This window comes from Amphiura filiformis, chromosome 5 (genome assembly GCF_039555335.1).
Source record: "Amphiura filiformis chromosome 5, Afil_fr2py, whole genome shotgun sequence".
Taxonomy (NCBI): Eukaryota; Metazoa; Echinodermata; class Ophiuroidea; order Amphilepidida; family Amphiuridae; genus Amphiura; species Amphiura filiformis.
Genome location: NC_092632.1, coordinates 40,581,576 through 40,608,350, shown reverse-complemented (window position 1 = coordinate 40,608,350; position 26,775 = coordinate 40,581,576). Strand labels below are relative to the sequence as shown.

General features: G+C 34.4%; 1 protein-coding gene across 1 annotated transcript in view; it reads right to left on the bottom strand.

Moving 5' to 3' along the window:
- LOC140153122 (neuroendocrine convertase 2-like) overlaps nt 1-25,399 on the bottom strand; it is a 95,787-nt gene extending 70,388 nt beyond the window's left edge. The window contains exon 1 of the mRNA XM_072175763.1: nt 25,032-25,399. Within this exon, the coding sequence (XP_072031864.1) occupies nt 25,032-25,238 (207 nt within the window). The 5' untranslated portion in view covers nt 25,239-25,399. The remainder of the gene's footprint in view (nt 1-25,031) is intronic.
- Nucleotides 25,400-26,775: the final 1,376 nt, after the last annotated feature.

Genomic DNA, 26,775 nt, shown 5'->3' with positions numbered 1-26,775 from the left:
GAGTTCCATTTGACTAATTTTGTTGCTCTAGTTTCCTGTTTAATCAAAAGTTGTGTATTTTTTTACTATTTGAGTAATTTGTACTATTTTTATTTAGAGTGTATACGCACATACTACTACAATGTTTTAAATTGATTAAAATTGTTTTGAATTTCTCATACCTTGATTTTCGTTAATATGGTAATTAAAAAGGTATAACTAACAGGTTAGTCTTGGACAATTTCAGGAGCTGCACCAGTGAAAGTTTTCGCTTTAAAGACCCAAATTGGAAATGTTTTTCCCCCGGAAAACATCAGACAGCAGGCCAGACCATGGCCAGACGGTAACATGAGTAGGTTTATTTCATCTTGAAGGCATCGGCTACATCTGGTATCTACTGGTTTATACTTTCATTTCTACATACCGTATGTTGTTTCATTCTGTACCTTTAACACATTTAAAGAAGCATCTTAAAAAGGCTCAAATAAAACAGCCACAAGATAGAGTGTCCTCGTTATTTGCCACTTAACTCGTCCTTAAGGCGATATGCTCCTGTGTCCAATATCCTCTTAGTATGATTTGTTCCGCAACTCGGACACTGCTTTAATGGTATATATATACGCGGTATTGTTGGTCGAAGCAGTAAAAAAAAATCGATTTTCATTATCTAAATCAATATATTATTGAAAAATAACACTTTGATGCTTTGCAAAAGTTCATTCTACAAATCATATACTTTGAAAACTTGCTTGATTTATTGTTGTTAATGAGTTATGTACGTTTTACAAAAGTGTTGTTGTTTCAGCCCTCTTTACAACATAACTCAAGAACCACAGGACCTACAAAAGTATATCTGTGATATTTGAATTCTCCTACACGCTCGTTATAATGATCAATGCATTTTTTTGCCAAAGCTCACTACCATTCGCAAGATGCTGTGAACGACCAGTTTAAAATAGTTGCTAACCTTAAGATATCGACATGTCCATTCTATACTTGTTTTGCGTACATTGATATACGAACCCATTACCCATCAATATCCTTAAAGTTGATACCTTAAACATGAAAAGGGCAAGTGACAGCGAGCAAAAGGCATGTGAGAACAAGTTGAAAGTAGACGTAGGTCTTGTTATTCTGAAATTAATGTAAAATGTGTTGAAACGACCTACTTTGGTAAATGTTGAATTATCGCTCGACAACTCAAAAACATCGATTTCTTACTTAAACTCTTAAAACCTCCACAAACCTGTTGATGCTAACAACCATGCATCAACCTAAACACGAATACATCTCAATAAGATGCTCACCGCGACCTTTACCCGTTTCTTATTTTAGCCATTAGGCTATTCCGGTTGAAATCCATACACCCCCTGTGGAAGACATGATCTTAATGGCTTTTAAGCCATTAAGATTATGTCTTAAAATCTTCCACACAGGGAACGTGAATTTAAAATGGGATTACCTGAATGGGTGACTCCATTTGAAACTCACACTCCCTGTGTGGGGGATTAAGGTCACGTCTTTCATAAGGGGTGTATGGATTTCAACTGGAATATCCCGGTTGGTCATCAAAGGATGTATAAAAATAGTCCTCCTCTCCCAAGTGATGTTTACCAACATACTGGACTAAGTCATACACGGGACATCTTCGCAGGCATCACATATTTTCTAACACATTTTTGTCCCAATTGGGAACACTTGTGCCAACCGCAGACCGTGGTTTGCAAATAAGCACAGTATTCTAAGTTATCATATGTGAATGGATGTTACACCTTGTCACCCGTTAAAGCATTCTTCAAATAAGGTGATGAAAATTTCATGTCAAAATGAGTGTTGCTTAATTCTTATTTAGCTACTGACATTCTACAATCTCGAAGGATACTTTCGTTACTAGTTTCTATAGTAATATGTAAGGGCGAAAAGTTGCATAATCGATGATGTTGTTTTCTTCAATTTTTAAACTGATTTGAGAAAATACCCGTTGTAGCCCTACATAACAAGATTCCAGAAATATACATCACTCATTATTTGGAATTATTATCATCCTGTTTTGCCAAATGAAACGTAGCAAATCCCAATCCTTTACTTCAAACTAGCAATTAAATTCAAATCTAACACGCATAGACAGTTTTGTATTACTAGTCAGTTAGCTATCTATACTGAAGATAGCACATGTAAGCGGTGTCTATGATAGCGATGAATCCAAAATTCATATATTTCATATATTTCAATGCATATATAGACGACAATTTACACATTCTAGACATAAGCTACTAAATATCGTACCAATCTGCATATCTGAGACCAATAAATCGTAATTCCTTATATAAAACCAAAGGCAACAAAGGTACCCAAGCCCATCTTCAAAGACAGGAAACAGGTCGTGGGCAATAAAGAACAACCACATAACTCAAGTCCCTGGTTAAGAGTTTCAAGTGTGTTTTGAGGAAACAATTTTAAAATACCAAAAGACTATAAACGTTGGGAAAGTGTTAGCGTGCACAGAATGGAGAAAAACCTGACCTTTTCTTGTGTTTATGCTATTTTCTAAACCTTGGTTTCAGGGGTAGAATAATAGATTCAATGTAGTTATAAGTCCTGATGAGTGATGACGTAAGACTATTAAATCTCCCCAAACCCGGGTACAAATGATATCATAATCATTACGTATTTTTGAGGAACAGACGCTGCCTGATTAAATTGTCTGTGGCAATTTATTCAAATTGTACAATTTAAGCACCTTTCGACTAGTCAGTTGTCATGAAAGTCTATTTGGATAGCTTCAACTGTCTTTCATATAGTCTGCTTTTCTACTCAAAAAGTACACCTTATAATTTGCTTCGAGTAAATGCTCGCGCTGAGGTCATTTTATTTTCTTGAGATGTGCACAAACGGATTGGGCTATTCCGTTTAGGATCCACACTCCCCTGTGGAAGATTTCGGAAATATGTTCCACATGGGGAGTATGAATTTCAAATAGAATTAGCACATTAGAGAAAGATTCAACCTGAATCTTCCACAGACGGAGGATGAGTTTCAATAGAGCTGCCTAATATGTTCATTCCGTTTAAGATTCATACTCCCCATGGAAGATATTTCCAAAATCGTACACAGGGGTAGGGGTAGATGTGTTTGAATGGTACCCGGTTACCAATAATGTAAATAAAAAATACAAAATGGGTATTTCTCGTCATTTTTTCAAAAACAAAGGTTGGTTTTGAAGAACAATTTCCAATATTATACGATACCATATAAAAGAGCGAACATCCTTTATTTTTAATATTTAAACTATGGTGATACTCAGAATATAAAGAATTGTACGCGTGAGCGTGAGATTTAAATATTTCACTTCTCAATTCGGAACATGATCTCTTTATTGAATTTGATAAACATCCTATCTTTTGACAGATTAAAGCAAAAAATGATGGTGACATGTTGAGTCGGCATTTCATGATAGCCACTTTTGACATGAACTTATCACACATACAGATTTAACTGGGCTTACCATTCTGGTTATTTTCCAGATACAGATGCAGAAAGCGATTCATACTACGAAATTTCAAAATGTCATTTTTGTTCCTTTGTTTTTCAATGAACATGTTTTGCCATTAAGTTATTATTAGTTTACTATACTGTTGAGTGTTGTTCTCAATATTACGTATTTGAAATTTTTCCAAAAAATGAATTCAGCCAATGGTTATACTGAAAATCAGAATATCGACATTATACTTTTATTCTAATTTCAAACATAACAACGAAAATTACGAGTTGGAAATTCAAAATTTATAGCAGTTTGAGACCGAGCAACCCATTGAACCATATGTTTCAACCACGATTGCTATAATGGCGAATTGTCGCTTTGTTTTTAAGCCAATGAGTTTAATTGTTTTCAAAAGTGACAAAATTCATTGGTCAGTAATCAGTTGCCATCGCCAGCGATTGAACTAGGAATTAAGCCTATCTTTCCTTGGTTATGACCGATTTTAAAAGTCAAAAGCTTTTGAATATATGTCTTCTGATTTAGCAAATATTTGTTCTGCATAATGTATGGCGGGCTTACGCAGAAACCACGCATCTTCTTGACCTTCTAATATTGTTGGTCAAAGCAACACGAAGCACTACACTTGGAACTAAATTTATTTGGATATCTGGGGAAATATACCGAAAATCAAGAATTAAGTTTTTCTGCGGCATAAATTAAGTAGGAAGGTCACTCAAAAACTCATAGATCTTATAAAGTTTCGACCTAACCGTATCAAGCTAACAGATTCCGGCTCGTGGAATGGAACAATTCATCTTTCACCTCGTGATTATAATCATTTCGACTATCACACTCACTGTTACTATTTGTATAGTATTATACTAATCAGCAGCTATCTACTGAAGATAGCACATGTATAAACAGTGACTACCTGATTAAAACAATGATTGCCGAAGAATACCAATTGAAAATAATATGACTAGCCGGACGAATATAGCTGGCAATTATCTATTGCTCGAAATTGTAGCCTACATTTTCATTACCATTTTTGAAATCACCATGAAAAATGCATTAAAATGAGTACAAACAAGCACTAGTAGTATTGGTTCAGAGGTTCAAGTGATTTATATAGCTCTCGATATTTTGAGAAAATATTTCAAAACTAGGCTAGCACGCAGAGCAGTAGAACATATGGCCGTAAGATAACTATGTCTTTATTAAATAATGTTAATCAATGTTTCTATAGTCCGTACAATAGTTATGTTCATTACTCGCGTAGTTTAACTCAACAATTAACCTAAGCTCTAATCACAGTGGTCTAAGTTAATGTTTTGCCTATATCCGACATTTGACACGGTGACATCAAATCACAATCTCTGCATCTATTTCTTTTGTAACATAATCACATGAATATTTTCAAAATGACGTAAAACAAGGCTGTATAAATATTATTCACAACTATATAGCTTGTACATTATCTTAAAAAGACACAGAAATAGTTATTGTCTCAAAGCATTGTTGACTTACGCCGTGTCAGTGACGTCATATCCTTTCGCTTTCGTCAAAAATGACACTAAGAATGCATCATCCGGACAGTGGATGTTATTTTAGCAGTGAGTTTTACGTGACAGAGATTGAAGGCGAGTTGCGAAGAGAGTGAGTGGTAAACCCGCAAGATTAATTTAAGGGATCGGATAGCAACGTTTGCACAGTATTTTTTTGTTGGACATGAGAGCACGTCAGACACATCAAGCGGCATTTTGAATACGAGGAATGTGCTTCTGGAATCAAATAATTTAGATTTTATGACATTCGCGATATAATGCAAATCTTATGGCAAATTATTAAAAATTGATATTTTTTATATTTTTGATATTTAACAGTCCTCGAAGTAAACTTTATAAATCTAATGATATGTACTTAAAGTATGTAGCTACATACACTTTGAATACATATCATTAGATTTATAAAGTTTACGTCGAGGACTGTCAAAATATCAATTTTTAATAATTTGCCATAAAATTTGTACTAATTGCGAATTAAAAAAAAAAAAAAATTTGATATCAGAAGCACATTCCCCGTATTCAGAATGCAATTTAGTGTGTCTGATGTGCTCTCAGGTCCCACAAAATACTGTGCAAATGTTGCTATCCGATCCCTTAAACCAGAATATTTGTGAATTATATATAACGTTATGAAGTAATAAATATTGAATATCGACCATTGTCCTAAATAGGGAGCATAATAACATACGGTATTATTATGATTGGTCTTTTTCTATATACAAACAAAATAACATGAATAAAATATCAGTTGTACAGAGCAGTAGGTGATTAGATTGTTCACTCCAATATAATCCATTTATCTAAGTCAAAGTAACTATATATATTGTTTGCATAGAGTCCCGATATTTGATTTAAAATATTAAAAATTAATTATTAAATATATTTTGTTTGTATTAAATTACATGCATGGCTTTTGTATTGTAGTAGAGTCGGACGTATATAACTGTGTTAATTGATAGAATGAAGGTATAAATGTGATACTTCAGGACATTTGTGTATATTCTCAGTCATCCAGGTATATAAAATATCAAGTTGATAATTAAAATCTAGTCAACTGGACTTACTATTTTTGACTGGTGACGTTTCACATCCTCGCCAGTCAAAAATAGTAAGTCCAGTTGACTAGATTTTAATTATCAACTTGATACTTCAGGACAATTTACACAGGCACCCAATGTTTTTCTATATCCATGATATAGAAAAGCAGATAATTGCGACAAGACATTATAGAAATGCTAAAAACCAGCCACTTTTTGCACATAATGATCATATGTATCCATTACCTATATCCATCTTCCATGGATAATTTAGAGAAAGACTACTTCGCAAAAATAATATTCTGAACTGCTCCGAAGATAATTTCATGGATATAAACTCGTATACCACACGTAGTATTATAATACTTTAGGACCTAATAAATACTTCATTTCATTTTATTAAGGATTCAAAACAAGGATAAAAACACAGAAAAAATACATAAAAGCCCACTTATTTCCACTGTGGTCCGTGATGAGCCTATAAGACATATGGATTGGTACAAGAATAAAAGAAAAACTATATTTATAGGTTAATAAATGCGCATCACTTACGCGGTACGTGAAATTGCGCGCGAGTGCAATTATACAATATTTATTGTATTTTTCTAATGACTTTGTGATTGGCTTAGTGGTTCTACTCGTACATAAAAAAAAAAGTATGAAAAAGATTCAATGCACTGGATACCTAAGAATGTAAACATAGAAGACATGAGTGCCTTCGGAATGGCATCGTATTTGATTCTTTATATGATCTATATAAAATTCAACTATTAAATCAACACTTGAGTTCCTACTGTTTTCAAAAAATAATCCTCTATAGACTTGTAAGTAATTTTACCGAAGAAACATATGGTTATATAGCCTCATCACCCCGTAATCGATCATTTATGATGGTCGGCCCTAACCCCGGGGTAAGAATTATATAAAATGAGCGCAAAGGTTGGTCCTACGATTAGCTTAAGGTTATACAGGATTTTGAAATTTTGTGTAGGCAAATTGGCTGCACGTAGCCACCTAAAATATTTTGTTTTTCAAAAAATAAATATGGCAGGCCTAAAAATCATACTTCATCTTAAAGTTGACACTCTAATGATTATTATTGTAATACTTTTAACGTCATAGCTCATACACAAATGTACTTTATAAGTGTTTCAATTTGTGTTCAATTTCATGAGCATGAGGTTTTTTGGGAAAGAGGCCAGGAAAATATGGGGAGAGGGTCCGATTTCATTGCGATTTCGCATATGTGTTACAAACAAACCAATGAAATAATGTACCTATTTATTCTTTCGATAGGTCCTCCTGATTTAAAACAGTAAGCTTACATGTTCACAGAATGTCAATAAAAATGATGGGGTAAATGTCGTCTTTTTTGCAACAACAATATTAATTTAGTGTGCCAATATATTGACACAATTATTCCCTACATTATTTCTTTGAAGTATCAGCTTACACATGCATATCAAAATTTTATGAATCAGCTATTGGAAACATTAAAAATAATTTATTTTATCTCAGCATATCAGGCCAAATGGTCCAAAATGGAGTTCTGAGATATGCACACATTTAGTTTCAAGTACTCACATTTTCTGCTATTTCACAGTATCAATTAACAATCCCATAATATTCCAGGTGCAGTGCTCCTGTATTACTACTGATAATCCTTACTGCATGGGAAGTATCAATTGATTTTCACAAAACTTGCAGAAATTGACAAATTTCTGCCTAAACTTCCACACCATCTATATCATGTTCAAACCATGTGCTAAGTTGTTTACAATGCTAGTTAGTGTTGCCAGGGCCAAGGTGATAGTACTTATTTTATTGATTTTGTCTAGTTTAGTGCTGGTTGAATAATCATGCTCCACTGTGTTTATGCTTCAATGATTTTAGCAATCAAATGAAAATGATAGGGTTGCCAGTTCATGCACTGGAATAATAATCACTATAAGGGGGCACATCACTAAATAAATGTCCCATTGAAATACATGTGAAAATACAATAAAGTAGCTAGGTGCATAATACTTATGAGTCCTGGGGAGGGTAGAATGGGGAGGGGGAGCAGTTTTTGGCAAACATTTACAGTGCATCTTAATAAGGCTTAGGAAACACTATAGAAACATTCAAATCTGCATCATAATATCTAGGCCATTTAAAGTTTCCACATTGGCAAAGTTAGGCTGGCCGATAGCAGGGCCAGGGGAGCATACCTTTTAAAATCTAACCCACGCCCCCCCCTGTGTATATTTGGGATTCCCCTTCCAAAGAAAATGATAGCCCTCACACCTTCTCTTTCTTCCATGAGTTACACCAAATGCGGAAGGATTTAGTGTAGTGTCCCCTTAAAACAAGAACTGTCTTTAAAAAAGAATTAGTGCTGTGGGATATCTAGAGCAAATATTGATACACAAAAATAATTAAAAAAATACTTTATTGATACAATTTTTTCAATCTACATCTCTGAGATGTTTAATATATACATATACTTCATAAATAAAAATTAAAAAACAAAAGACAAGTTGAGTGGAATTTTCACCCTCCGTAACCTTAAGTAGTTTGGATGTAAACACAAGCGTTTTTTATGCCGGATAAAAAAAGGTTGCTTGGTACAGCCCCCACTTCCTTCGTGGTACTGTAGAGTTAGTGTGCCGGTAAAAAAAGAAATCACTGCGTTATCTGTATGCAGATACATATCAGAGGAACAATCAGACAATCGCAAATGAAAAACAAACGTCATAGCATATCTTTAAAAAGCTTTATAAAGAAAAACATTTACATCAGTAGAGCAACAAACCAATGTCTGTCTGTCTGTGTAAAATCCTAGATTATTATAGATTGAATGATTGTCTATTTTAAGATCAAACTATATGCGCATTTTTTACTAGTGTTAAGATCTCGGGATCTCGTTACCCTATACATTTAATTCATAATAGATATTAACAGTTGTCCTAATTTTACTTCCGCGGATTTGGATGCACATATTACTGGAGGGTAAATATATAGAAAAACCATGCAGTCAGTCTAGAAAAATCTTTACAAGACAGGTAGTTTTTGTCCCATTTTTAGTTCGCTAGGATGCCTGACAATTTATTGAGTTCTCCTGAGAGAGATATATATGCGCGAGTTGACGGGATAATACTGATGTTACTCCTTGTTCAGCTGAAGTTGAGAATAAAGCCCAATAGAGAATTGGACATGAGTTTAGCTCGAGATAGGCTTTTTCCAAAGATTTATTTTTAAGTGTTTTGACATTTTGTCGCAAGACCATCTTTGGTTTGATACGTTTTTTCTGTATAAAATGAAAGCTATTCAATATTGATATAGATCGTTATCGAGCGTTGTTATCCTGCCTTTTTGTTTCATTGTTTAATGTATCGCAGTTTGCTTAGTACTTGAGATACTATGTAGTGTGTAACCATAGTAACAAACACACAAATTCCGATCAGATTTTTTTGCAAGAAAAAAATCATGTTTCGTATTGAAATAAGTATGGTATACATGTAGATAGACTACCAGAAACATTTTAAAACATTTAAGTTGGATTCGTTTATCGCTCAGGTTCAACCTGGTACCCAGCAAACACAAAACGTTTTCGACATCATTCGCAAAAGGTTAAAAAGGGTTGCCAGAAAACGTTTAAATGTCGGGTTATATAAAGGGTATATAAAGGATATAAAACGTTTTCATAACATTCAAAAACATTTTATGATAACTTACTGCAAATATTCTAACATAATGTTATTTAAGTTTTGACAAAATATTTGGCAAAAAATGTTTACAAAAAAGAATTTACAATAACGTTTTATGTTTGCTGGGTATACACGATTACTTAAATTAAGTAGAAAAAGAGTTAGACCACTTTTGCTAATTTTACGTATCAAGTTTATATCGATATGACTTACATACTGTTTACACCACCATAGATCTGCGATCACAAAAGAAAACCAAGCCTTTTCGTGTGTTTTTATTTCTTTTTGCATACTTGAAATAAATAATGAAATATAATATACCGTACTATTTTCCTTCGCTTTAAATGTTCTGTGGACACGTTAGAGCGCCCAACTACCTGGTTCATGGTTCGATACCATTCAGTCACTTTTGACATTAGTTGCATAATGACACAAAAGTGGCCCAAAGTGTTTTGACGACTAGTTGACACAATACGCGGATTTAGGGTTTCTCTACCGGAAGTCAATTTGTGCCGAAATTCCTTCCCACAATCAATAAGCGTTTTGCATAACAATAGATACAGTTCGGAGGTTAACCCATCTCCTTTGTTATGCAATACGCATATTGCATTGTGGGAAGGAATTTCGGCACAAATTGATTTCCGGTAGAGAAACCCTAAATCCGCGTATTGACCATATCTTTGCTTGTACACCACCAGTTTGATTCATACAAAGGTTATTAAGAATTTACCTCCACAAGAAGTAACAATGGGTTATTCCAATTGAACTCCACACTACCCCTGTGGAAGATTTTGGAAATATGTTCCATAAGGGGGGTATGTTTTTCAAATGTAATTAGTCAGCATAGAATCTGCAATTCTATGTAATTAGTCAGGTTTATCATTTTGAAACTCATACTCCCCCTGTATTATGGCTTTACCTTTATCTTCCACAACTGGAGTGAGAATTTCAAATGGCAGATACCCAATTGTCTTTTCTATTGGAAACTCTTACTCCCTCTGTGGAAGACTTTAGCTATATCTTCCACAGGGGTAGTGTGGATTTTAAATGGAATAGCCCAATTATATTTTTTGTTACACCCTGTATAGTCAGCCGGTAAATTGCTTTAGCTAATCTATATTTTGTCTACAACAGCGGCTACCGTTGACATTTATTGTTGAACTTTGATGAGGCGGATATTTGGTCAATTCCCCTGTAGACTTGAATGTAAAGCAGCATATGAAAGTGAAGCGGTGAAGAAGTTAAACAGATTCAATTAGTAAAGTGGGTTGAAATCACAAGGTTAAGGCTGGCTTTTATAAGTAGTTATTTGAAAGTCTTCAGGTTTCAACACAGACATCGCCCTAATATTATATTAGATGATAAAGAGTGGTATAGTAAAAGGCATGGTTGTTTCTAATTTGTTTGTTTTTTTGTTTTTTCAAAAAGGCCACCGATTCTACATTTTGTTGGATGATGCAAGAACACGGGAGGAAGAAGCCATAGTGTGTGATTATGAGGATTCCGTTCTTTTAATTGATCACGACATCGTTCTTGTTTGTCACTAAGGAAGAGCAGTTTTTTGGCTTGAAACGACAGTCTGCCTTTGCGGTTTTCCTGAGTAATTTTAGGACTATAATTCTTCCCTTCGCCAAACTTGGGGGTTCTTTATAATACGAAAAACGAGGTTACCTTTCGACACTTTAAACTGTACTAGTTTTTCAAATGTAGTTTGGGAATATTTTCCATTATACATTCCCATCCATTCATATGACGAGTCAATTTCCGGTATCAAGTTAGAGTTGTTAATAATTCATCAAAATCTATAATTTTGTTAGTAAGGTATTAATAATCATCTCCCTTTTATTTTCCTTAAATTTTTCATGTAGCCCATTACTAATACTCAAATTGACAACTACATTGGTAAAACTTGTCTGTACCGGATGCAATAATTGCTCGTATACAAGAAGTACTAACACTTCTGAAGTATAACAGCGCTTGCAGCATTTCATTTATTGCATCTTTCATTATGGCTGCAGATATCAATAATCAAGGTTTGTTTATTTTAAGAAAATTTAAATACTAGAAATTGGTGTTTTTTGTCTTATGTGTCGTTAAATTTATAATACAATTCACATTTACATGCATATCACATTCCCAGTAATTTATGTATTTTAAATATTACTGAAAATTAACAGTGCGTATTGTTTCTATTCTCTAATATATAATATTCCTTTGACTTAGTGTCATATTATTTCGCAACATATCGCAGTGGATAGATAAAATATATATTGTGATTGTAATTTAAGAGCATCTTATTGTAAAACCACAAGTGACCCATTCGATTTCAGTAGAGTGAGTGCAATTCATCTATGTAGGAAAAAACGAAGATTTTTAATTTATCATAAAACATTTATCATTCAAGATTGCATTGTGAACGTTCAAGGTTAGGCGTATAATCTTAGGCTACCCATAGTAAAGATGAACAGCTGCCATGCTTGTAGATTTACATACCATTGTACTTGATAAACATGAAATTTATAATGGAATTGATATTGGTGTAAAATTATAAAGTAGCCTAATTTAGAAATATTGTGCTTTAATCTATCACATTATGAACTGTTTATTATATAAAATTATATATATTTTTTAAATGTACAATAAGAACATAAAATTGTTCAAATGAATGTTTTGCTCAATCGCTAGCGATGAACGATTGAACGAACGAATAAACTGGACCAGAAGTAACAACCAATCTCATTGGTCTAAATCATTAATCGCTCATCGCTAACGAAAGAACTGTAAATCCATTTTAATGCTAATAGCCTTTTTAAACCAAGACCAGTGCAAACGTCGGCTTGAATGACTTTACACAAAATTGTTGACAAGCCTGGTGAAAAATCATGTTAATGACAGTGTCTCGATATGTCCTTGACAATGTTGACGCTAATGTAGACTTTCCACGATCCGGGCTTCCTAGCAAAACCATAGGAACTTACGATCTTATCTGTATGTGTATACATGTTGAGGGCGGGGTCTGGTTGTATGGGGTGAGGGCATGGTTGTATGAGGGTACCGGGTTTGGGGTGTGTGTGGGTGAGGTGGGTGGGTGTGTTGTGCAAGTGCGCTAGGATTATGTTGTACGTAGCCTACGTGCGCAGGGGTGGGGGTATACATGGGTTGTGTGTATAAGGTTGCTCGAGGATGCTTTCTTATATCATAATTTCCAACTGGGAAAGAGAAACCAACACAACTAAGGCCAGTGCAAACGTCGGCTTGAATGACTTTACACAAAATTGTTGACAAGCCTGTTGAAAAAATCATGTTAATTTTGTTATCACAGTGTCTCTATCTGTCCTTGACATCAATGTTGACGCTAATGTAGACTTTCCACGATCCGGGCTTCCTAGCAAAACTATAGGAACTTACGATCTTATCTTTATGTGTATGCATGTTGAGGGCGGGGTCTGGGTGTATGGGGTGAGGGAATGGTTGTAGGGGGGTACCGGGCTTGGGGTGTGTGGGGGTGAGGTGGGTTGATGTTCGCGTGTGCGCTAGGATTGTATAATTATGTTGTACGTGCGCGTGAGTGGGGGTATACATGGGTTGTGTGTATAAGGTTGCTCGAGGATGCTTTCTTATAAATATCATAATTTCCAACTGTGACACAACCGTGACATAGATCAATCTATAAACTAGAATGTCAGTCACGCAGCTTGACATTATGAGGTATGTCACACATAGGGATCGACGAAGCAATGCATCTCATCTCTGGTATCTAGACGATGTACAACGCCAGACATTTAGGTCAGGTCACATGTGCCCGGAGTGTCCGGTGTCAAATCATCGTGTTATTGTTTTCATCATCACAATTCAACATTATCTACGACAATAAGCAGGATAAAAAATGATAATTGTACAATTTAGCGAACATCATCTATAACTGGATATATCTGGATATGCGAAAGATAGGACAGAATACTGAGTGGAAGCGAATTTGACAAATGCAAAGAAATTCACCATGAACTCAACGCTAAGAGGAGTAGCACAGTAATTACGCTAAGTTTTATGTAAAATGCCAATGTGTGTTTTGTTTTGGATAACGTATGTCAGCGTGAAGTTTGTCTTTGCCTTTGAACTCAATGTAATTTTGCGAGCTTCATTGCGGACCGGAATTAAAAAGAAACGAACCAATTTTGGGGTAAAGTTAAATTTGCAAATGAACATCGCACACAACACCTAGCAAAATGTCGGATATAATGGTATTGATGGGGATACAAATTCTTGTAAAATCAAGTTTTCAATTCATCGCTATCTGTCTGCTTGTAAAAGATTGTACACCAGCCTTCATTCGAAGACAGGCGCTTATGTTTTGGACATCAAAAATGGGCAATAAGTTGGAATTTAGTCTACTGAGATACGCCATTCTAGAATTTGTATTACGTATTTTACAAGCAGTCGCTAATCAACAGAATTGGAGCCGTTTTTGTGATATTGTCATAAGAATAAGCTGTAATATTTTACTTTTAATGACCCTAGCAGAACTTATTTATCACGCATTTGAGTTTGAACTAGTGCAACGTGGGGTAGCTGTGGATAAACAGAAACAATTGGTTTCATTCGCAGTTTTCGTGCTTGCGTTTGCGATAGCAATGTTGGTACGTTTAGTGGTACGCAGGTGTGTATCTGTTATGGAAGTCGTCATCTTTGGGATTTAGAATGGAAATATGGAAATGATACTTATTATATATCAACATTCCTGATGGCTCCTTTATCAAAGAAAACTGATTGCCATAGCTATTGAAAAACATGGATATATTATCTTAAATATTTACGTTCTTTAAAAGGTCTAGATACTCGTAAAATAAGATAATCCGTGTCAAGATTGACACCATTTGGGTCAAATTTGACATGATTTGTGGTCAAAATTGATTAGAAATCGCGTGAAATCTTATTTACTAGGTACATCAGAAATCAGTTACTATAGTAACCGGTGGCATATCTCATATAAATTGCCACGGAACAACCAAGTATATCACTTTGTGTGTATAAGACGCAATAAAGGGAATTCTTAATTTGTGTTATTGTCTATTTGGTTTAAATTATTATTTTCTTTAAACATCTTAATTTAATTTCTGAATCATTCTATTTTTTACACACACCCTACCCCATCAGCACACCCACTACGTAAAACGATATCATATTCTACCACATCTACAATGCGTGTGTTTTATATTATGTATACGCGGTACACCTGGAGACGGAAAGAGCACATTGTTATCAACATTGGCACCCACTATAAACACACTAAAACATATGGAACGTCCATCAGCCAATTTATTTCTGACACTGTGCCATTGACGTTTGCACAGCGCAGACCACTGGTAAACCTGTTTATAACACCGGCCTCAAAATACACACAACTTTAAGCTTAAAAGCTACTTAATATTTATTTAGCTGGTACGTAGGCCTATACCAATAGACTCAGCCAGTACTTTATTAACATTTGATTCGTGGTGATTTATTCTTTTCTAAAATTACACCAAAATGTTTACCGTTTGTGACATTTTTCCATTTCGATTATCTTCGGGCATTCATTCAAACAACATGAGTAAATTACGCATTTGAAGACACACAATTAATGTAACAAAAATTGCAATTAAATGCAAGGAACGTACGTCTCGAAATCATCATTTCGAAATGTCAGTCGCTCTATTATTAATATGTGGCAATTAATGGAACAATAATGTTCATCGCGGGAACTTTACAATTAATTAAAACACGGTGGGAGGCATGGATGGTGTAGGAGGATATAGCGCTGTGTTAGAACAGTTTGATGATTTTGAAAGCAGTGAACATTACGTGAAATATAAGAGCTTTTCACTTTGTCAATTTCTGCAATCTATAAAATCGAGAGTCAAAGACCAGTTTTATTTTATCTGACTGTTTATAAGCAGATAACATATCGTGAACCGAATACAACATAGTTTTCGAGGATTCGTGTTAAGTTAAGCAAATAATACTTTCTCAGAGTTATTTGCTATAACTTGTCATGAATCTCCGAAAAATATGATGTATTTGGTTCACGTATGTTATTGGTTTATTAAACAGTCAGAGAAAATAAAACTGGTATTAGACTCTTGGTTTCATAGATTGCCGATAACAAAATGGAAACTTTGTATTAAGCTGAGAGCTGAGAGCTGATTTATTTTAAGCCGTTTTAACGGCTTAAAATATCTAGAGCTAAATCAAACCATGAAAGACTTTTGTGAAAAACAACTTTTACGTATATACATGCATGCTGCGGCATATCAAGTCGGAATTTTGCTCTCTGTACACGGGATTAGCGGCTTAACGTCTCCTCCGAAAGACGGAGTATACTTTCATGGTTCATTTACCCAATTGTTAATTTCCCAAGTTCAATACCTCCGCCGGGAATTAAACCCGGAACCTCATGCATCAATGGCGAGCACACTCAGTCAACACTTTCACACACTCATATCATGGGATAGCCTAATTCGAATCATAATTATAGAGAAGTTATTATTATTGGTTTTTTAGTTGATGGGTGTGTATTCTTCGTCTTCTTCAAGAAACGTTTTGAAAGTTAGGCCCATTCCTTTAGTGTGTGAATGTGGGTTAGTATTACATCTCGTCTACGAGAAGTATTTTGGATCAAAACTCAGCGACTGCATGAGTGATAGCTATCGGACTTATTGCGTTTGGTGCCAATAGTGTTCTAAATATTTTTGTCTGGGACACTCATCCCCAAAACCCGCATAATATGATGTGTAAATTGGTTCACGATTGCAACAAATAAAGACGTATATTATTTAACAGACAAAGAAAATAAAATGGGTGTTTACAATCCGGTATGATAATTCTGTGTGGAACATTGTCGACAACAATTTGTGAACTTTCTCTCATTCGCACACTAAATATTTCATATCCATGGATAAATAGCCTTATCTGAAGTAAGTGTCTCTATGATTGAAATATATATTCGCTTGAGTAAATGGGCTATTCCATTTAAAATCCATGAATTTCAAATGGAATGAACACATTAGGTAGCTCCATTTAAAACCCACTCTCCCTCTGTGGAAGATGTAAGTTAAATTTTTCGTAGAGGGTGTATGCAATTCAAATGGAACTGCCTAATGTGTTAATTCCATTTGAAATTCATACTCCCCATGTGGGAGATATTTCCAAAATCTTCCACAGGGGTAGTGTGGATTTTAGATGGAATAGCCCAATGTTATACAGATACGTTATTCGAGCTAATTCACTCCCCAAATCTGTAGTATAATAAAGCATATAGCGATAATCTGCGTCAAACGAGTTTGAAGTTATTTACGCTTCAGATAACGCACATATTATTTTGTCTATAATCATTTATTTTTCATATTCTCATTAATTTTATTTAGTAGAACGATTTAATAAAGGTTCCTCCGGTATGAAAATGTATGAAAATTTCATTTATACTTAAATATCATCATCATTTAATCTTATCGAGATAATACAGATCTATATAACATGACGTCTTCAGAGAGATATATAATTTGAAACCTCGCGCTAGAGTACAAAAGAAATGTTGCAGAAATCAACTCAATTTCACGATATCTTTCCTGAGAGTTTTTGTATTATATTTCTTATATCTTCGTTGTTGAGATTATAGGGAACAAATATCGTCATAAAGCTCTTGACAAGATCTGCAGAGACCTTGCAGTGGGATTAACCGAATTCTATTATTTTTTGGAAATATATATATACTATAGTAGTCAGTTTGTCGGTGTGGCGTTCAAATCAGTTTGAAATAGAATACATCAGGCATTAAAGATATCCTGAAAAGCGGTTGCATTTATGGGTAACTTTTACATGTGTACTACGTGATGTATATTAAACTAAAAGTATTATATATTACCGGTACGATATTACTAAAACTATAATCATTTAAATTTAAGAATTAAGCAAAATTAATGTAGGTATAATGATTTTGCCATGAAAATATTATCATCATACCTCATAACATATGGAAGATTACCCCGCCTTTCTTTTTTTTTTTTTTTTTTTTGACAATTATGATGTTGCTATTAAAGGAATGCCATCGAAGTGGAGATAACGTTACAAAATACTGAATAATATCTGCGTTGAACAAAAATGGTTTCGATTCAGCTTAATCGCTGAGTTGTGCCACCGTATATTAGCAAATGGCAATTGACCTTTTCAGTAAATCCCATAAGCCTTTGCGAGTAGACCTGAGATGTCGTCGTGTGATGTCACGCCGATGCGCACATCGTATTTGCGAACCTCATGGCTTTGAAATGTGCAGTAGCGATGTCAAATGACGACATCGCAGGTCTACTCGCAAAGGCTTGTGGATTTTACCGAAAAGGTCAATAGAGTTAGGTCAAGGATTATAAGCAGCGTACGGGTATTAATACAATATCATCTACAAATGCAAGTTTGACCATAAATAGTTTAAAGCCTTGTCATAATTGGCAATTGAAATGAACATTTCAAGTTATCAACCAATCAGAAATGCTGTTAGATGTCCAGTGTCCAGGGGGTTAAGTTATCCACACCATCATGTAGCTCTCCCTCTAAATAATAGAGCTACATGATCCGCACACAATATTATGTCTCATTCTCTCTTCTTGATATTTACAGACACCTAGTCTCTCTCGCAGGCAAGCATGCTGAGATTTCACTAATCTAAAAAGCATCTCTGGTTGAGTATCATGACAAAATGCTATTGACCTTCCTTCGTTCTATCGCTATGCGAGCTAAGTAAGACAATCGCCTCAAGCCTACACTATACGCAATCCATAACTATCTTCCCTCTCCCAGCTTGAGTCAACATAACGTGTCGAGATTCCTGTATAATAGAGACCTGGCGTTTCAGAGAAATGTGAACATTTGTACTTGAGTCGAATATATATAGGTTTAAAGCCATAATTATAAATGTACGATTTCCATCAAATTTAACTTTGTTATTCTTATCCTCAAAATGTAATTAGCAATAACAACAACTACGTCATGCACAGGTTACGTACCAATTGTACTGTACCCGTATCTGAATTCATCACTTGTTCAAAACTTTCAATTTTTTTTTGTTTGATATTAAAAAGTGATGAAAAAAGTGAGAGTTCGAAATTTTCAATTTCTTTGTTATATATCAAAAAGTGAGGAAAACAAGTGCGAGCTGAATTCATCTTTTGCTCCAAATTGTTAATGTCTTAGTGATGAAAAATGTGAGAGCTGAATTCATCACTTTTTGACATTTTCAACCCGATTTTCAATTTCTTCGTTTTATATAAAAAGTGGAAAAAAATTGTGAGAGCTGTTCTTTTTCGTATTATTTTGTCATGAGTGTATCCATGTTATTAAAAAGTGATGAATGAGTATGCTGTTTTTATAACGTAAAACTTAAAGAAATCACACTGGCTGTTTTTGCCGTTATGCTCTTATATGCAACCCATGACAATGACACAGGAATAATGATCCAGGGACAACTGATCTCAAATCTCCGCTTCGCTTCGTAGCAGATCGAACCTCGGATCAACATCAGTAAAACCGAAGTACAAGTAATCAGCAGCCAAAAGTTCGACCTTAACATCAACATTTAATAACGGCAACCTGCTTAGGCAAGTGGATGAGTTTGTGTACCTGGGAGGCACCATATCTCAAGGGTACATGCAGAAAAGACATCAAGCACAGAATAGGAAAACCATTAGGAGCGGTCCAAAGACTTCAGAGCATACGGAGTATATGGAATGCCAAGGACATTCAACGGACCACCAAGATTTAGCTATACAGAGTCCTGGTACTTTCCATCCCAATGTATGGAGCTGAGACCTGGATCATTAAGGAAGAAGATGAAAATCGCCTCCCTAAATAAAGATCATGGGCGTATCACGTCTGGACAAAATACGTAACACCATAATACGGGACACGTTTGGACTGAAGCACACAGTCACTGATAAAGTCACCCAAAAAAGGATCCGATTCTTTGGCGATGACCACGTACAGCGAATGGGAAATGACAGATACCCCAAAATTTTGCTAGAGGGCAATGTACAAGGGAAAAGACCACGTGGAAGACCTCCCAAAAGATGGATGGGCACTATCAAAACAGACTGCTTAGCTCGAAATATCACCTCCGTATAACAGCAGCAGGAAGAATGGCCAAAGACCGAGTGGTATGGCATGGAATCACCATGGATCAGATGGCAAGACAGTGTGCAGCAGTTTCCGTGCCAAAGCCTTAGGTCAAGTCAAAGTTTTTGCCGTTCAACCTGGACTTCTATTATGAGAAACTTCTGTCAAAATTGCTCTGTTGACCTGGCAAAGACAACGAATTTGGCTGATTTAATTTAGTTGTAAGTTGGGAAATTTGTAAACATTACACATACTAAAAAGGTTATAATTATTCAGAATATGGGTTATCCGGAGTCTTTAAACTGAGTTTTTAAATGCTCTGAAATGGCATGTAAACTTTTAAAATTACTTAAACTTTTCGTGAGTTTAAAAAACGACAATCTACAGATTGTTTAATAAACATGAAAAGTCCGCCGAGTATCGCGAATTGGTTTAAAGTTTGGAGCGATTACTGAATACATGGAATAGGGTGCAACTCTAGTCTCATTGCAAGACTGCTCTACCCCTACCCCTACCATAAACCCCAACCCTTTTAAAACTCCGTAAACGAAGACTGAACTCAAGTCTAACAAGTTTTAATCCATATAGTTGTATAGAAACCGCGGCGAACGACGATTTGTTTCCGCCATTTTTCATCTGCATTATGAGCATATGCTTTAAAAAAAGGACAGAAAAGGGGTTGAAGGGAAAATCAATCGCAATTTGTTGGGGAAGTATTCCGAGTGCGTTCATTTCCTTTGCTTCTGACATTTCGAATGATGATGTTTAATGTCGACTGATCCAGATTAGCACGAAATGCAGTGTCCAAATGCCAGAGAGCATTATACTGCATTTCGTTCTGAGCGGTGAATTTCCCACCGGGGGCAAAAAATGAGGAAAATGAAGAAATGTTGAAAGAAAACAGAAGAGTAAAGAAGGGAAAAGCGAAGAGGAAAGCGGAAAAGGGGAAAGAGAAGAAAAAATGCACACGTGTATAAAAGAAATAAATAAATTAGTCTTTCCTGTGATTCCTTCACTCTCACCTGAATTATGATTTTGTATGTATCCTATGTTTTTTGCTATTTTGATGAGTGAAAAATAAAATGAATGAATGAAAAAAGAAAGAAAGAAAGAAAGAAAGAAAGAAAGAAAGAAAGAAAGAAAGAAAGAAAGAAAGAAAGAAAGAAAGAAAGAAAGAAAGAAAGAAAGAAAGAAAGAAAGAAAGAAAGAAAGAAAGAAAGAAAGAAAGAAAGAAAGAAAGAAAGAAAGAAACCCGAAGCAATGAGGCTGGCTATGAACTTGAGCTTGATCTTGAAGAAAGACCGGTTAGTTACCAATTGACCTTTTTGGTAAATCCCATAATTCCTTGCGGTTAGACCCCAGATGTCATCATTTGACGTCACGCCGATGCACACATATCGTTTATAATTGAATACCTGAGTGGAAGAAGGGCCCAACTCCAATTTTTTACAAAAATGAGTTAGACCCAGCATTTTATTGGCAACAGACTGTTCTTCCTTGTGTATGAAAGATGAGCCAATATCCACTCTCTAAATAGTCTTCCACATACACTTAATCATGGTTTCCGTTGAAGAAAGGCCCAACTCCATGGAGTTGGGCCCTTCTTCCACAAATATAGGGTCAAAGAGGTATTTTGTTCATCCATGAAATCTGCTTTTCACTACAATAAACTTTCTTGCTAACATATTACATGAGTTCTACTTGTGCAATTAATGGTGATTACCTAATTTCTGTAGCTATTTATAACACAGAACTGGCACTTGCAGTATATTAGTGGAAGAAGGGCCCAACTCCAGCTCTTATTAAGACCTGTACCGTTGCCATGGAAACATCATATATAATTTCGAATGTATGTACTATTGTATGTTCATGTATTAAAGGTCCCCTGAAGATAAAAACGTTCGGTCTATAAAACTTTTCCAAATATTAAGTTTTTTCTTAATATCTCAAAAACAGTTTTGATGGAGTTGGGCCCTTCTTCCACTCAGGTATTCAATTATATTAGCGAACATCGCTACTCATGCGTATTTACATTATGGGATTTTCCGAAAAGGTGAATTGGTACCCTTTTGGCACGTGTTCACGTACTGCATTTACGTTCCCAGCAAACACAAAATTGGTTTGAAAGCGTTGTAAACGTGTTATAAACGCGTTTTTGTTTTGGTTAAAACGTTTTAATAACATATAACATATATTATATAAAGGCCGTGAAAACATTAAAACGTTTTATATGAAATAACACTACAACAACATTCCAAAAATCTTGTCAGAAATTCTTTTTGGAAAAATATTTTGTCAACAATTATGTTAAAATATTTCCCAAATGTTATTCAAATATTTGATACCCTTATTATAAGCGTTTTCTGTAATACGGTTTGTGTTTGCTGGGTTGGTCTATTTACCTGAATATGTCTACTCTACCAAAGTAAAAAGAGGTATCTGCTGGCAATAGGTATAGTAGACTGCTTTTATATATTTGGGATGACAAAGCTGCGATCAATGGGAGCCGGTCAGGCGTACTGTAACGTTCCCTTTAATTTGTGAAAAAATGGGAACAACTGCTCCGTTTCATTGACCCCGGGCATTTACCTTTTAAAATGTGTTTTTATTAAATATCTGAATATATAATTATATTGTAAATTATTTGTTGCCGTGGACTACAAACTACATTATATTATGTTGCATTCCCCACAATAGAAATAAGATAAATGTCTTGATAGAAGAAATTAATCATTTCGATGTAAATTTTTTCTTTGCAATATCTGCAAAGTGGAGTCTGTTTCCAGCCCCGGTTTCCAGTCTATCAACGAAGAAAAAGTCTATTTTGAAGGGAAAAGGCAATTATCTGCTACGTCATTCAATATTCATTGATGTATACAGTAAGAGAGCACACGGTCAGTCTCAGGGTGCATTTTGTTCCACTTGACATGATAAGGGTTTAATTAGAGGGACAAGTGCGTTAGTGTTACGTCGTTAGTCAGAAGACGTATCTAATGACCATCTATTTTTGGAAAGGAAATCCCACTCGTATTACACAATATTTTTATAAGGTCACTTTGTGATTTGATGTTTTTTTTAATATTTTTTTTTCTTACTTAGTGTACAGGTAGTACCAAAAATGTAGGCACTATCAGTTTTGATGTAAGTTTTGATGTTTATTGAAAAACCTGCCTCTAATTCTAAAGCCTATTTCTAGTTCTTAGTGGAACGTTGTATCTTCTTGAAATTACCAAAATTTGTATAGTTTTATGACCTGCCATGACATTAATCTACAGCAGATCTTGTGTTACATTCATTTTCATGGTGTGGCTGTCTTGTCCATAATCACTGGAAACTATAAAACAGGTACCAATCATTTTGATACAGCCTGTATAATATAAATAATTTGAGCGTGGAAATTACATTTGAATTTGCTTTCTCTTTTATTAATACATGTTTCCTTGCGTATTATGTATATAGTAGGCTTATGTCTAATTCGAGGCAAGAAATAATATCTTGTTTCTGGAGCTACAAGCCGAGAGTAAATTATTTCTTTCGTCTAAGTAGGCAACCTATGTCATGGCATGTGGTTGATTATCTCTAGACGTTAAATCTGCTTGTTTCACCGGTTTTACCAGCTTGGTGTTGGTGTAGCTTTGTCTATTTCTACCGAGTTTCCCATTGGGAAGGATCAGAACAAATAAACAAATAATAAAATAATATACTTTTCTCATTTTTTTTAATTTGGAAGAAAATAAATATCTGGCATATTGTGTGGGAGAGAATCAGCTATTTTGTCCTTTATAAATAAGTATTTGATCAAAATTATATATTTCATGGTTCCAGTTTGCCATACATGTACTTTGATTATTTTAGCAAGTCAATGACTAGAATTATAATCTGACACAGATAATAGAATTTACTTTCAAGTCATAATGCAATATATTGTACGGAAGTGTCAGCAAAATGGAAATCATGCAATCTACATTTTTAATTGAGATTCGTACATTATGCTAAGATCAATTACTTTATAAGCTTGATTGCATCTATTTATGTCATTTTTATTGAATTTGTTAATTTTGACAAAGGCTATTCAGAGCATCCAATGCATGCTACGAATCGTTGTTCAACCTGTTTGACAACTCGCAACATATTTTTTGAATAATTTATGATCACAGCAGAAGTGGACAAATGAATTATAATTTTAATTAGTATATGAAGACCTTCATTATCCAATCGCTATGGTAACAGTCTTGTTAGCGAACACAACTATCATTAATGAAGCTTCTCATTGTATGTACATCTTTGATTTTTCAACAAATTAAGATTCAACTTGTTTCCTTTTTTCATCTCGTTGTTCTTTTTTACCCAATGACCCTTTCATCTCTGGAATTGTCATTACGTAGGTGTCTCCTCTTATGAGGATTTTTTTGTGGTACGTTAATTTTCATGTAAGCCTGAAATTTAAAAAACATTTAAATTACTGCAAATTAAAATAGTAGTCTGTCTCTAGAATTTCATACACGCGAAGGTAAATATAGATGAACATGATTAAATTGTTCAAACGTGAACATTTTGTACTGTCAAATATTTGCGAAAAATTTCACCGTATATTTTTCTATTTGTGCATGACTCTGCACGGCTAATTGTCATTGCCCTTAAAGACGTAATGATTATTGTTATACGTCAGCATCGAGTTATTATTTGTGTGGTATTTAAACAATTGTGTTTTATTTTTCAATATGTTTCGTTAATAACAAGATTTGAATGAATATTAGAGCTTAATTGATAGGCCTGCTAACGATTGAAATGACAAAATTATATATCTATTTTCTGTTGAAATGTATCAGATGATCAAGTACACAGTTGTTATTGAGTGGTTTGTGTATATTATCCATAAATTTAGATGCCTTTACGCCCAATCGATTTTCAAACTGAGATCGACAGTTCAGTTAACCTTTCTAAATTTGGTCATGTGAATAGTGTAATTCTCTAAAAAAATATGCCAAACAATATTTCGCATTCCTAAACATGAATCCAACATGATTTTCAAGATGGAATATATTGCTTTTCACATCTTAGTGATCAAAACAAAAAAGAACATGTACATAATATATCTCTGAATGTCAAATGCTATAAATAATTCTTATCTATAATGACTTACCGTTCCTCTGTATTCAAAATTGTGTCTTTTAGCAATACGATGAGCTTCCTCTTGCCCACCATGATGAAGTTCAACGAGGAAATTATTGGTATACACTTCATCTTCGCTGTATGCCAGGCAAAAACACAAGGTAACTGCAAGAAGAGCAAATATCACTGTCTTCGTCATCTTCATCATCATCACCCATGACGGTGAGACCTCCACCATCCTCCCTCCTATATACACCTCCTTGAAATTACCTCTTTTTTTGGTCTTAAAGTCGTTTTCTATATACTCTTTACTATCTCTTAAATGATGGTTGTATTTTTCAATATGGCAGCGCGTATTGTATGAGCATATGTCAGCTAATGGTTTTCGGAACAGGTTGCTCTTGCTAGCTTGTTAATGTATGCAGAGAAAATTAGCTTTTGATTGTCAGTGCGCATGTCAAATTAAATAGATGTGCGCTGCTGCTTACTTGAGGTGTGTTATTTATTCCTAGATTTATGTCTTGAGAACAAAATGAGGTCGTGCTACATCCATTTAAGATGCTAGAAATGTAATATGGGCAATATAAATTTCAAGTAGGGTACGTTGAGGTGTTATTTCACAACATGTCTTTTCTGATATTAGGTGAGAGCGCGAAGTTTGCAACATTTTGGGAAACGGTAAACCTACTTGAGCGAAATGGAGCGTCAAACATAATTACGATATACGAATATAACGTTAATATTTTAGATTTGGCTTATTATTTATTAATATTTCTGATTACTTATTTTGTAATCCTGTTACATTTTGTCTCTCAGATATTATCTTTTGAAAAATAATGTTAATTTAACATTATTTTTGTTAAAGGAAAAATATCGCCATTGAAAATAAAATAAATTTATTTTGATGATAAAAGTAGCCATTCGCTAACTTCTGTTGAAGACAAAATTGATATCTACTGCTGATAGCAGTAATTACATTAACTTGTTATCTACTGCTAGTAGTAATACGTATATTCATTTGTTATCTACTGCTGATAGCAATAATTATATTCACTTGCTATCTACTGATGATAGCAATAATTATATTCATTTGCTATATACTGCTGATAGCAATAATTATATTCATTTGCTATCTACTGCTGATAGCATTAATTATATTCATTTGTTATCTACTGCTGATAGTAATAATTATATTCACTTGCTATCTACTGCTGATAGCAATAATTATATTCACTTGCTATCTACTGCTGATAGCAATAATTATATTCATTTGCTATCTACTGCTGATAGCAATAATTATATTCATTTGCTATCTACTGCTGATAGCAATAATTATATTCATTTGTTATCTACTGCTGATAACAATAATTATATTCACTTGCTATCTACTGCTGATAGCAATAATTATATTCATTTGCTATCTACTGCTGATAGCAATAATTATATTCATTTGCTATCTACTGCTGATAGTAATAATTATATTCACTTGCTATCTACTGCTGATATCAATAATAATATTCATTTGCTATCTACTGCTGATAGCAATAATTATATTCACTTGCTATCTACTGCTGATAGTAATAATTATATTCACTTGCTATCTACTGTTGATAGCAATAATTATATTCACTTGCTATCTACTGCTGATAGCAATAATTATATTTACTTGCTATCTACTGCTGATAGTAATAAGTATATTCACTTGCTATCTACTGCTATTAGCAATAATTATATTCACTTGCTATCTACTGCTGATAGCAATGATTATATTCATT